Source organism: Phalaenopsis equestris, unplaced genomic scaffold (genome assembly GCF_001263595.1).
Source record: "Phalaenopsis equestris unplaced genomic scaffold, ASM126359v1 Scaffold000189, whole genome shotgun sequence".
NCBI lineage: Eukaryota > Viridiplantae > Streptophyta > Magnoliopsida > Asparagales > Orchidaceae > Phalaenopsis > Phalaenopsis equestris.
Window position 1 is genome coordinate 106,433 of NW_018164631.1, and position 13,444 is coordinate 119,876.

At 33.5% G+C, this 13,444-nt stretch overlaps 1 protein-coding gene across 1 annotated transcript in view; it reads right to left on the reverse strand.

Moving 5' to 3' along the window:
- Positions 1 to 7,423: 7,423 nt before the first annotated feature.
- Positions 7,424 to 13,444, reverse strand: part of LOC110022417 (aspartic proteinase-like) — a gene marked incomplete at its 5' end in the record, with an annotated part of 9,420 nt that continues 3,399 nt past the window's right edge. Inside the window, 2 exons of the mRNA XM_020721346.1 lie at positions 7,424 to 7,775; positions 7,983 to 8,071. Coding sequence (XP_020577005.1) covers positions 7,691 to 7,775; positions 7,983 to 8,071 — 174 coding nt within the window. The remainder of the gene's footprint in view (positions 7,776 to 7,982; positions 8,072 to 13,444) is intronic.

Genomic DNA, 13,444 nt, shown 5'->3' on the forward strand with positions numbered 1-13,444 from the left:
ATTATTTGACTAAGATTTTTTTCTTTTTCTATAAAAGATAAAGGTAAGATGGGGCTAAACTCATTAGGACATGGATTTATCAGAATTTAGGTAGATTTAGTGCAAAAATTCTTAGCTAAGTATTTTTCACCTTAAAAAATTATTATGCTTAGAAATGATATTACCTCATTTACTTAGTATGAAGAGGAGTAAATATGTGAAGCATGGGAATGATTCAAAAAACTCCAGTGTCCACATCATGTTTTGTCAGACTGGTTAATTATTCAAACATTTTATAATGGGTTAGTAGAATCATTAATGTCAAAATCATTTGATGAAGCATATGCATTAATTGAAGTGATGTCTACTAAAGATTTTCAATGACCCTCTAAAAGGGTAAATCCTAAGAAAATAGCTAGTGATCATGATAATGATGCAATTTCCATTTTAGCATCTTAAGTTATTACAATATCTAGGAAGTTAGACTAATTTGGAATGAACTTAACTCAAACACCTCGTGTGATTGAAGCAAACTTATCAAGACATATGATTGATTTTTAACCATCATTTGAGACATTAAATGCAATTATTAATGGACACAATAACCCATATTCTAAATATTATAATCCAGGTTGAAAAAATCACTCTAACTTTAACTATAAGATTAATTTTGGTGGTGGAAATCAATAATCATAATTTATTTAACTATTGTATATTCCAAAAGTGTGTTCTTTTTCAATTTTTAAAATAATTTTTTTTTCTTAATAATTGTTTGTATCTTACTCCATGCCAAGAGTCTTCTCTTCTTATGATGTATTGTTAGATCCTCTTATATAACTTTAGTGAAATCCTCTGAAGGAAATTAGTTATTTTATTTCTTCAATTTCTATTTTTTTATTTGGACAACCTATGAAATGCAATCATAAGCTACTTTCTTAAGGTTTTGGCTAATAACTTGGGGTACTTACATGCATACTACATAGGTCTTATGTATTTACATACCTAAGACCTAAAATTTAATATTTTTATATATAAGATTCAAACCTTTAACTTCACATAAAAATATCACTAATATTATTTGTTTTTTTTGTGTTAATGCATCTTCTTATGTTTTTATCTCAATGTGATTATGATAATAAAATGTTGTATAATGGAATATCAAACTTTATGTATTCAATATGTGTGTTGAAATCATATTTATCCATAAGCAATGCTTAGGTTGGAACAAGTGAGTGAAAGAGATTGAAGATAAGGGACACTCTGGAAGGCTGATGAAATAGTGGGGTCAAGAGGAGAAAATTCTCTCAAACCTTTTAAGACCTGCCATAGAAATGTACAAGTTCTTCTCCTTAATAAAGGATTACGTTGGTAATAAAGCGCGGTCAGAGGGATCAATTACTAATAGTTACATTGCTAAATAAGGAATAACATTTTTTCTCAATATCTTAAAGGAGTTGAATTTTCACATAATTTAACGATTTCAAAAATTTTATCAAGTGAAAAAAACCATTATAAATTTTTAAGCGCGGGAATTCCTTTAGGCAAGATGACATCTATTGTGTTGAATAAGAAGTTTTTTATACAAGCTCATAGATTTGTGCTTTGTCATTGCGATAATACTGCTACATACAAAAATATTTTCATTATTAGTGAGAAGAGAAAAAACGACGTCATACACATCTCACATCGACAGATATCGAGAATATCGTGAAAGAAAGCTTCCATGATTGGTTTAAGCAAAAGGTGAAGATGAAATTTACATGTTTAAATATTAAGTTTGTTTCTAACATGTTATTAATTTATATTATAAATGCAGGTAATGAATAATGATGATCCACTAGTACCAGACGAAGTAAAAAAAATTGCCAAGGGGCCCAATAAACTTGCCGATGGTATGAAGGATTCAATATTAACAAAAATTGAAAACTTCAATTTTTATGACTGGCTTATCGATATTATTGACATCAAATATTGAAACTTTTTTAGAGTTGTATTGTTCAAGTGTGATTGGGCTAACACTAATAATTGTGACATGAGAGTAGATCAATATGGTCATATTTTAGTAATTTTTTCATGTCCAATTCACACTAGAGATAAACTAGAACATGATCCATTTGTTTTTTTCTTCACAAGTGGAACCAATTTTTTCTACATCAAAGATCTTAAACATAAAAATTGAATTTCATTACTAAAGTTAAACCCAGAGATGTCTTCGATTCAAGCTTGATGTCCACTTCTCTTGGTGTTTCATTCCTGTCCCACTGAAAGTCTGAAATATAGGTATATCAGACATTTGTTATTTTTCTTCTTACATCTCAGCTTATTTTACATTTGTGTTTTTTTTCTTTAATTGTGTTTCTCAGCAGAATACATTGTTTGCATACATTATTTACTAATATTTTCTATGACTTGATATCCTATAATCTTCTTGAGGATTTCTTCTGACTCAGCACCTTGTAAAGCACTTCTATACTTTATGGACTTATTTTCTTTATTTAGGAATTGAGTGATATGCATGTAAATCTTCCTTTTTTCTTTTGTAAAGCTAAATGCTATCAATTTCTTGCAGAATTTATCTTCACTGAATTTCAGAGTTACTTTAAAGATAAAATTTCAATCTATTTGTCATGGAAATGGTTTTGATTGGTGTTGCATCCATCTAGATAACCATGTTCTTCTCTTATCTGCATTTGCTTCTGCTTTTCATCATTCTGAATTTAGATGGAACATTTTTTCATATGAATAGTATATTCTTATGGAGCTGCTTGAAAAACATCCCTTCTTTTTCCATTTGTTTCCTTGTGCTATTTTAATATAGCGGCATTTACATATATACCACCCAATTCATATGTATTAACATATCTATCACCTAAACTTTTCTTCTTATGTTTATATCTCCAAATCTTTCATATCACATCCAAAATACCACCATTTTAACTTTTAAGAAGCAAAACACAGCTTGAAGTTTAGGTGTTAGATATATAAATACATATGAATTGAGTGGTATGTATGTAAATCCTCCTTAAATATATAATTGGATGTCTAAATGTGAAACAGTGGTTTTTTTTAAATTTTCTTTCTTGCAGGCAATAGGCTTAAAATTCTCTACTGCTGAAGAGTTCTTCCTTGCATGAGGCTTCAATGCTTAAAAATTTAAAGTTTTGGCGCTTCACAGTTTTAACCTGAGAGACTTTTCAATACTGCAGGTCGAGTGACATTATATTATTAAGTTTGACATTTTTGTATTTTGCTGATCTTGTTAAGTTTGCTAGTGTTTCTATTTTATTGTAGAATTGTCTTTCCACATGCATATTATTAAGCCACAATAAATTAGTTTTTTTTATTTTTCCTCAAATTTTAATCAATATGTGATTTATTTTAAGGACTTCTCAATTTTTTAGAAATTCAACTTGTTTTTAAAAATTATTCAGTCGATGCAAAATCTCAAAGTTAATTATAATGAAAAAAAGAAAAAACTATTTATTTTTTATTTATAGTTTTATTTTAAAATTAAAATTGTAGTTATTCCAAGCATCCTATCTATTTTTCTATTGTAATATGATTTGTTGACAGGTTAATGTTAGCTCCAGTAAGTATTCTTTTCACATTCATCAGCCATCATCATTATTTGCCTAATTGTTTACTTGCTTTATGATACCTTGAGGCTATCTATTCATATATCTAACAACTAAGCTTCAATTTTTATATTAATACCTCCCAAATCTTCATATTACATCAAAAATACCACTATTTTAACTTTTAAAAAGTGAAGTATACTTTTTCAGTAAACCTTGAGAGGCAGCCCTTGTTCTTAGAGGTTATCCCATGGGTTTTATATACAGAACTTTATATTCTTTCAGGAGAGGGAGTGCTTTTTTTTTCAAAGTTAACCTTAGATCAAGATATAGGAGTTTTATTAAAAGGTTCAATCTCTGCAAAAGAAGCTGGCAATGCTTCAACTATATTGCTTCAACTATATGAACATATGAACAGCACCCTTCAATGTCTTAATGAAATGCTTCCAGTAAAGAGCTCCTTAAAGTTACTGCAGAATATAAAACTGACATTCCTCTGTTATTTTGTATACGAAACTTGAAGCAGTAATAACCTGAGATGGTAAAATAAATGGGGCGAAGTCCTTGAACCTATCATCCGCATAGAAGGATGAATGGCCAGCAAAGGTTTGCTGAATCAATAAAAAATAGGGGCATCTACATGCATACCACCCAATTCCTATGTATTTATATATCAAACACCTAAACTTTTGTTTTTTCACATATGGTTCAATCTTAAAATGTTTTAGTTTTTATTGGATAGTTTTAAGCAAGTAATGCTACCTGTAACGCATTTCGTGCAAAGAAAAAAAAACAATGAAATATGCTTGTGAGATCTGTAATGCTGAATCTTAAAATGTTTGATTATAGTTTCCCTGGAATGCTTGTAGCTAGCGTTGTAATCAATCAGGCTTTATTATCAACATTGTGAGATCTGCTTTCAATTTTCCCAAGAAAGAAGAGTTTTAGATATGTAAATACATAGGAATTGGATAGTATGCATGTAAATGCCCTGTTTTTTTGGAAGATTTACATACATCCCACTTAATTTTTCTGTGTCTAACTATCACCTAAACACCAATTTTTGCATACATTCCACCTTTTTCTATTTATGAAAAGGTTATCTTTGACTTCTTACCATTAAAGATAACCATTATTTTCTCACCTTTTACTAAGACTTTGATTTAAGAAGCATTTACATACATACCATCTAATTCTTATATATTTACATATCTATGAGAATTTGCTGATCTAACCTTGCTTTCAAGCCCATATATTTACATATCTAACACTTATGAGAATTTGCTGATCTAACCTTGCTTTCAAGCCAATAGAACTTTGAGAATTTGCCTTCCTGCCATATGGATGTAAATATATAGGAATTGGGTGGTATGTATGTGAGTGTGCCTTTTCTTTTTCATGTCCTATTGATTTATGAAAATTATGTGATATATATTTTTAATTTTAGAAATGACAAGTAGTAGATCATTTGGGCATGCACAAAATGTTGTTTCTAGAGGCGTAATCGTTGGGAAAATGGTAGATTAGCTAATTCACAGTCAACAACAAATCATAATTTAATGGATAAAGATCGCAGTGATACTCTAGAACAATCTCAACCATCATATCACAGTTCAGGACAACAGCCTCATCGCTCCAATGTTGAGAACTTGCCTACAGGTATATGAGCGATCAAATATAAGTTGGTTTATATTTATTTATTCTTTTACACATAATTTTTAACCAAGTTATTTGCAAGCTAAATTTGAAATACCTTGACATATACGTCATTGTATTTTGAAATCCATTTGCACTAAATGATGTAACTGCAAGAATAGCCTAAAGTCAGAGCATTGGACAATCGTCCCATATAAGAGATTATGGAGGATGTTCTTGAAGAAGTAGACACACTTCAATGTGTCAACTTGTGACACAGTGGTCACAACTAGATGTTCAGATTTTATTATATCTTATCTAATTTTGAATTGAACAAAAGATTTAATATTTTTTTCTTTCAGGGGAGGGCGACAAAAAAATACTGAAAATGCAAAAAAAAACAAACATGTCATCACACAATGGATTAGCTTTATCAGAAGGCAGGTTGAAACTATATGACATTATTTTTTTAATAAATTATAAATTGTAAGTATACCAAATTTTTTTTTTTTTTATCATTTTCGCTTTTAGTTTATTCATGATAGACTGCAATTATGGAGATTAACTAGGATACATAAGGATGGGACATGATCATCTGAAAATGCTAAGGAGAAATGGGTAATAATATTAGCTTATTATATTTTTCATAAATAATTCAATAAACCATTTTGATATTAATTATAAATACTTTTGTAATGTTGACACAAGCTTGTATGATGTTAGAGATGGAAGAATTAACTCCAAATGATGGTAATATAGAAGCAAATGAGAGGGCTTTCATGATAGTCATGGGTCCTGAACACCCTGAAAGGATACTAACACCGGGGTTTGGAGTCACTCCAACTCGATTTTTTCCACAGTACCACAACTGCAGATGAAAGCAATAGTATGTCTATTTCTATGTGAATTAAAAAATTAGAATATGAGATGCATTCCTTATGGACTTAATTAAGACAATGAGTTCAACACAGTCGAATTATCAACCACAAGGAGCATCAAACTCAGTATGTTATTTTTTAAGTTATTAAATATTTTATTTCGTTTTAATCATCTTAAATTTATTAATTGATTGTGTTTGTTCTTAACAGAGATGCAACGAATCTAAAGCTGAATGACGAATTGAGGGGGGAATATCACGTATTGGTCTTCTTTTTTTTATGCACTTTTGCTTATTGTAATTTGATTTCTTTTATTGCAAGGTTCGTGAAGGTTTATCTCATAGATTGATAGATGGTTTAATGTTTAGGGGATGTTATTACATAGTTCATAAAATTTAGATATTTTTATGCTCTTTGAATATATATATTTTTTTAAGTTATTGAAAACTGAAATGATAGATTGATATATTTTTTGATGAAACTGCTGCAAAAGTTCGTGTCACTATTAGTTTTTCTCAGGAGTTCTAGAACTGCTGCTATAAATCTTTGCAACACTAATAATTAGCAACAGTTTTAACTGATGCAATGTTACTAGCAATTAAAACGGCTGCATAAGACATCAACACTAAGAACATTACCCGTCGGTTTTAAAACCACTGCTGCTAGAAGCCTTTGCAGCACGAGCAATTACGAACTGTTTAGAAACCGCTGCAATAAAAATAACAGCTGTTTTTACTGCTGCTATAGCCCCCAAATATTTCCTCCGTTTTTCCGTGTTGCACCACTATGGCTTAATTTGGTAGTTTGTTTGCTCTTATATGCATTGTTATTATGCTTAATACGTTTGGATTCTCTTATTTACCTGTTCTCTTGATTGAAACGTCTGAGATTTGATGAGATGAGGGAAAAATGCTTTTTTCAGGACACAGTTGAAATACTTAGAGCTGTTCCACCTGCTATAGTTGAAATACTTGGACCTGTTCCACCTGCTTTAAGTGCGATCCGTGCTCGTATCCATCTGTCTTATCATACTTTTCTGAACAGGTAGTTAGTTTCCCAGCATTGTTTATTACCATAGAAGCGGAAGTTTTCTTATGTATTTACTTATCTAATACCTTAATTTCAATATTTACGTACATGCTAATGCAGAATCTGACGCATATATACCTAACATCCATTTCACGTTGTTTCAACCTCCTGTAGAATTAATGTCTAAAATAATTGAATGATTAAATTAAAAGAAATTTAATCCTTATAAAAGTCAACTTTTGAATGAAAAGTAATTGCATAGTTAATAATAACTCTTAAGAAATATTTATTGAAAAAAGAGCGATAATTTTCAGAACTCTCACGGTCAAAAGCTAAGAAAACCATGACTACTAATTTGGTAATAGAATTTTTACAGATCCAAAGCTCTCTCTTCACTTAGCAGAAGTTGGCCAAACTAAGCATAACATTGATAAAGCATTTCATGATCCATAAGCTTTATATAACATTATTGTGTAATACAGCTCCAGGTTTTCAACCAACCATAAGTGTGCAAGAGTCAATAGAGTTTTAAGCAATTAGGAGGTGATTCTGCCATGATGCACACTGTATGTTATATAGATTTGGAAGGCCCTCTCAAACAGATTTTGCAAAACCAATCTGTTCATTTCCGAAATCAAAAACTGTGTGGTAGGCGCCCATGAATACATCTCCTAGGATCCTACATAAAATATTCCAATATGAGAAACAATTTAAAAATATTTACAAACATATCACTCCATTCTTATGTATTTACATGCCTAACACTTGAACTAATATGTTGCTACATTAGAATGAGAGGGTAAGCATGTAAATGTGGAATGCCCCAATAATTTAATATGATTCGCTTAATTGCTTTATAGGAACTAGTATAGTTATGGGTGCATACCAGAGGGGCCCTCTTGGCGGAGGTAGATCAAATGCCATAAATCCGCTAAGGCAAATGGAGGTGCCTGCCTGTTCCACCTTTAAGACATACTGGAAGGGAAAAAAATATGAGCAGTTATAATTAAAAACTTGACGGAAGTCTATTAGGGAAACAAGCTATGACAATTGTAATATTACCCTTTTTTAATGCACATGTAATTTAAACATGTAAGTTTAGGGGCTCTTTGGCAAGTTTTGGGATTCAGGTTCATAGGATTTACTAAATCTTGTAAATCCTGATTTCAAGTAAATCGTCCCAAAAACTATTTCGAAGTGGATTTAATAAATTCAACTAACTCCTATGAAATTGTTGGACAATTTCTACTAGGTTTTAAAAAACTGTTAGGATAGTTAAGAGTTCTAAGCAATAATTTAAGATGTATCAATTATTAATTAATTAGCTATTTATTATAATAATTAATAATTATTTAGAACTTTATTAAAAAAATTAAATTTTAATATGTAATTTTCTTATTAATTAATTATCAAATAATTACATATAAATTTATAAAATCATAATTAATCTGATAATATATATATATATTAATTATTCATTATTAATTAATTAAATTAATAAAAATAATTTAAATAAAATGAAATTAAAACCACATAACCATCTTCCCTTTCCCTAAACCATCGCCTACATCCCTCCCCCTCCCGGTTTCGCCCAAATCTATCACACCCTCGGGATAGACTAAAATAAAATTAAAACCACATAACCATCTTTCCTTTCCCTAAACCATCGCCTACATCCCTCCCTCTCCCGGTTTCGCCCAAATCTATCACACCCTCGGGATAGTCACAATTAGAGCTAGCTAGGAAGGAAACTACCGGATCAAAGACTACAATAACTCATCTTTCTCCTCCTTCCACACCCGAAACCATTGAGAAATGTGAGACTTCTTCTTCAGTTCACGTGGCGCTTTCATTTACTTTGCGCATTTATGAGTTTAATAAATCCGGCAAAATCAGGCTCTCTTAAATCCAAAAATTTGACTTGTCCAAAGTGACTGTGTGACAGGATTTAGTCTAAATACTTTACCAGACAACTTAATTTGCTTTAAGAAAGCATTATGTTAGATATGGCTCATACACCATAAATGGCCAGATTCTGGACTGTAGCGGAGCAGAGCAGAGCGTAAGATTCTGTCCAAATCAAGGAAGTTTCCTTATGTGAGTTGGGGGTGTGGTACAGGGGTAATTTGATAATTACATATTGTACCCAAAGTTTTTGTTATTGTTTTTTTTAGGGTTATAAATAGACTTGTATGTAACCCTATGTGTTATCTCATATTCTGTATTTTATACTATTTTTTGAATATTGAAAGAAAAACGCCGCTCTGCTCCCGAGGACGCAGACATCTTTGCCGAACCTCGTTAAATCTCTTTGTGTTCTTCTAGATTTGTGTCGATTCCTGTTTTTCTTCGCCTTAATTTCTCAACAATTGGTATCAGAGCGAAGTTCTAGGGCAGGGAAGAAAACTTTCGGCGGCACAGGAAGCAAGAAGAACGATTTGGGGATTTGGAAGAAGAAGTTCAAGTGATTTTGTTGCAGGTTCAGGATCTGCGACGAAGGAAAGGGCTTCGGTTTGGAATCGCGGTATTCAGGAGGCAATTCCAATTTCGGCCGAAAGAAGACGCTTCAGCCATTCACACGCAGAGGAGTTCGGCGTTCAAATATCGCGAAGCAGTTTGGCCAGGCCTTTATGCGACCACTAGAGTTCGCAGACGCAGATTCGGACGCAGGCCAGTTTTTGCGCGACGCAAATTCGGAGCAGGAGTTCGCAGACGCGAGCAGCAAAGTTAGCGAATCGCGAGAGGAGAGTTCGCGAGAGGAGGTCGACGAATGGACTTTCGACGCAAACACCAGTTCAGCGGTGTAGCCACAGAGGAACAAGGAGGCGGTGGAAGCTGCAATCGAAGGAGAAGAAATTTTGGAAGAAATTTTTTGATTTGATTTGATTCCGTTTCTTGGAGGCGGGAGATTGGTTTTCCGATTTGTTTCCTTGTTGGTTCTTGGAAGCGGGATATTGGTTTCCTGAAGTAGAAGATTGGTTTCCTTTACCCGAGGCGGCAAAATATTCCTTCGATTGTATTTCTTGGTGGTGCACACGGTGCTATTCCAGGACGTGGAAGCAGGGAACAGGTGAAGGATTTTGAAGGAATTTTCAAAAAAAAAAACTTCGTTGCAGGATTAATTTTCATATGACAATTTTTTGTGCAAAATTCGAGGTAGTGAAGTTCGATGGAACTGATAACTTCAGATTGTGAGAAACAAAAATAAAAGATTTGTTGGCTCAACATGGAATCATGAAAGCTTTGCGGGCAGCAAAATCAGATGCAATGGAGTATGAAGATTGGGAAGAATTGCAACAACAAGCGGCAGCAACCATACGGTTGTCTGGCAGATGAAGTTATGTATCACATGATGAATCTGAAATCTCCAGTGGAGGTATGAAAGAAATTAGAAACTCAGTTTATAGTTAAATCTCTAACGAATAAATTGTATCTGAACAAAAGTTATATAGGTTGAAGATGCAAGAAAGTTCTGATTTGGTGCAGTATGTTAATGGCTTCAATCAAATAATCACAGACCTGTCACGACTTAATGTGAATATTGAATGTGAGTATTGAGGATGAAGTTCGAGCGATGATTTTGTTATGTTGGTTGCCCTCTTCCTATGAACACCTGGTGACTACTCTGACATATGAGAAAGAAACTATCAAAGTGGATGAGATTACTGTAGCGTTGTTGGCTCACAACCAACGGAAGCAGAATGCAGGGGACAACCAGCGGAAGTAGAATGCAGGAAAAAACTCTCATGACGACAGTCTATATGTTAATGGTAAACAGAATCGTGAAACGAAGAAAGAGAATGAGGGTTCTAGAATGCGAAATTACAGATCAAAATTCAAAGTCAAAAAGACAATTCATTGCTACAAGTACAATGAGTCAGGTCATATAAAGAGAGATTGTCCAAAGCTTAAAAAACAAACTGGGGAGAAAGATGATAGATCATCAAAGACTGTAAATGTGGTGCAGAGTGACAATTCAGATTGCGATCTACTTTCAGTTTCATCAACTCAGTTCACGGATGCATGAATTCTTGATTCAGGATGCTCTTATCACATAACACCTAACAGAGAGTGGTTTAAGAGAAGTTCGTTGCAGGATAAATTTTAGATGGCAATTTCTGATATAAAATTCGAAGTGGTGAAGTTCGATGGAACTGATAACTTCGGATTGTGGCAAACAATGGTCAAAAATTTGTTGGCTTAACGTGGAACCTTGAAAGATTTGCGGGCAACAAAACCAGATGTCATGGATGAGGGGAATACGAAACTCATCAGAATTGTTAAAGGTGCACTGACGGTGATGAAAGGAAAGTTAACTGCAGGTAATATCTACAAACTGTTGGTGCATAAAAGAAACTTGTTGCATGGTGTTAAAAGCTGCAAGCTCGATCTTTGTAAGTTCCGTGTTATTGGAAAATAGACTAGAGTTAGTTTTATGACTGGAAAACATAAAACTGAAAGGATTCTTGATTATGTGCATTCTGATGTATGGGGCCCTACCAATGAATAGTCATTGGGGGGATCTTAGTATTTTGTTACCTTTACTGATGATTTCTCCAGGATAGTTTGGGTGTATTTCTTGAAGCAGAAATCTGAAAGCTTCTCTAAATTCAAACTGTGGAAAACTGGGGTGGAGAACCAAACTGGTAGAAAGATCAAGTATTTGTGGTCCGATAATGACACAGAGTACACAGATTCGTAGTTTCAGAAGTTCTATGAAGAGCATGAGATTCAGAGGCATTTTTCAGTGCACAAGACACTACAGCAGAATGGTGTGGCAGAAAGGATGAACGGGTCATTAACTGAAAGGGCAAAATGTTTGAAACTGAATGCAGGGCTTCCTAAAAGTTTCTAGGCAGAGGCTGTGAATATGACATGTTATCTCATCAATAGATCACCTCGGGCATCGCTGGGTGGTAAGGTCGGAGAAGAGGTATGGACATATAATCCAATTAATTTTGATCATTTACCGATTTTTTATTGTCCTTCTTATGTGCATGTACCTGGAGATAAAGATAAAAACTTGATGCAAAATCGAAGAAGTGCATCTTTCTCGGCTATAAGAAAGGTGTCAAAAGATACAAGTTTTGGGATCCGATCGCAAAGAAGATTGTGATCAGCAGATATGCAGTTTTTTATGAACAGTCCATGTTACAGCAGAATCAAGGCAATGTGCGCAATGTGCAAGGGAACAGTTTTGGTTCAGATGCAGTGCAGATAGATTTAGAACAGCATCCATAAACAATTGAGAGAGTTGAAGGTTCAAATCCAACACCTGGTGGTTCCATTCCAGATGATCTGCAAAATTATAATCTAATCAAAGACAGGCAGAGACTTTGTCTCTTGTGCACTTCTCATCAAGGTTGCAAATCCAACACCTGGTGATTCCATTCCAATATAAGGTCTCCTAGCAGATTGGGTTATGGAGACTTTGTCTCTTGTGCACTTCTCATCAACAGCAATGATCCAAACACTTTTTAAGGAGTTATCACTAGCCAAGAGAAAGAGAAATGGACGGGTACAATAGTTGAGGAGATGGAGTCTTTGCAGAAAAATCGCACAAGGGAGCCAATTCAGCTTCCTGAGAAAAAGAAAGCTATTGGGTGCAAGTGGGTGTACAAAAGGAAATCATCCGTATCAGAAAAAAATGGGGAAAAGTTCAAGGCTCGACTGGTAACAAAGAGATTTTCACAGCAGAAGGGGATAGATTATGATGAAATTTTTTCTCATGTGGTCAAACATACTTCAATAAGGGCAGTGCTTGCATTAGTAGCTATTTGGGATTTTCATATGGAGCAGACGGATGTTAAAACTGTTTTCTTGCATGGTGATCTGGAGGAGCAGATTTACATGGAGCAGCCATAAGGGTTCAATCAACCTGGACAGGAGCATCTGATTTGCAGGTTAAAGAAATCGATGTATGAGTTGAAACAGTCTCCAGGACAATGGTACAAACGGTTTGACTCCTACATAATTCAGATCGATTATAAGATATGTGAGTATAGGGCTGTCAATTTGGCTCGTTGTTCGCGAACAGCTCGTGTTCGGCTCGTTAAGCAGCTCGTGTTCCGCTCGTTCGTTAAGCCTAACGAGCCGAACACGAACAAATTTTAAGCTCGAAATGTAAACGAGCAGAACACGAACAAAAGTTTGTTCGCTCGTGTTCGGCTCGAATTGGCTCGAAAATAAATATATATAAATATACATAATACATATTCATAAAATTAAATATTACAAATTATAATTAATTAATTTTTTGTAAAAAATAAATTAACATAATCTCTGAATTTTTGTATGAAATTTGTCCTTGAAAAATTTTTAGACAAAATTATTATTTTTTTAAAAAAA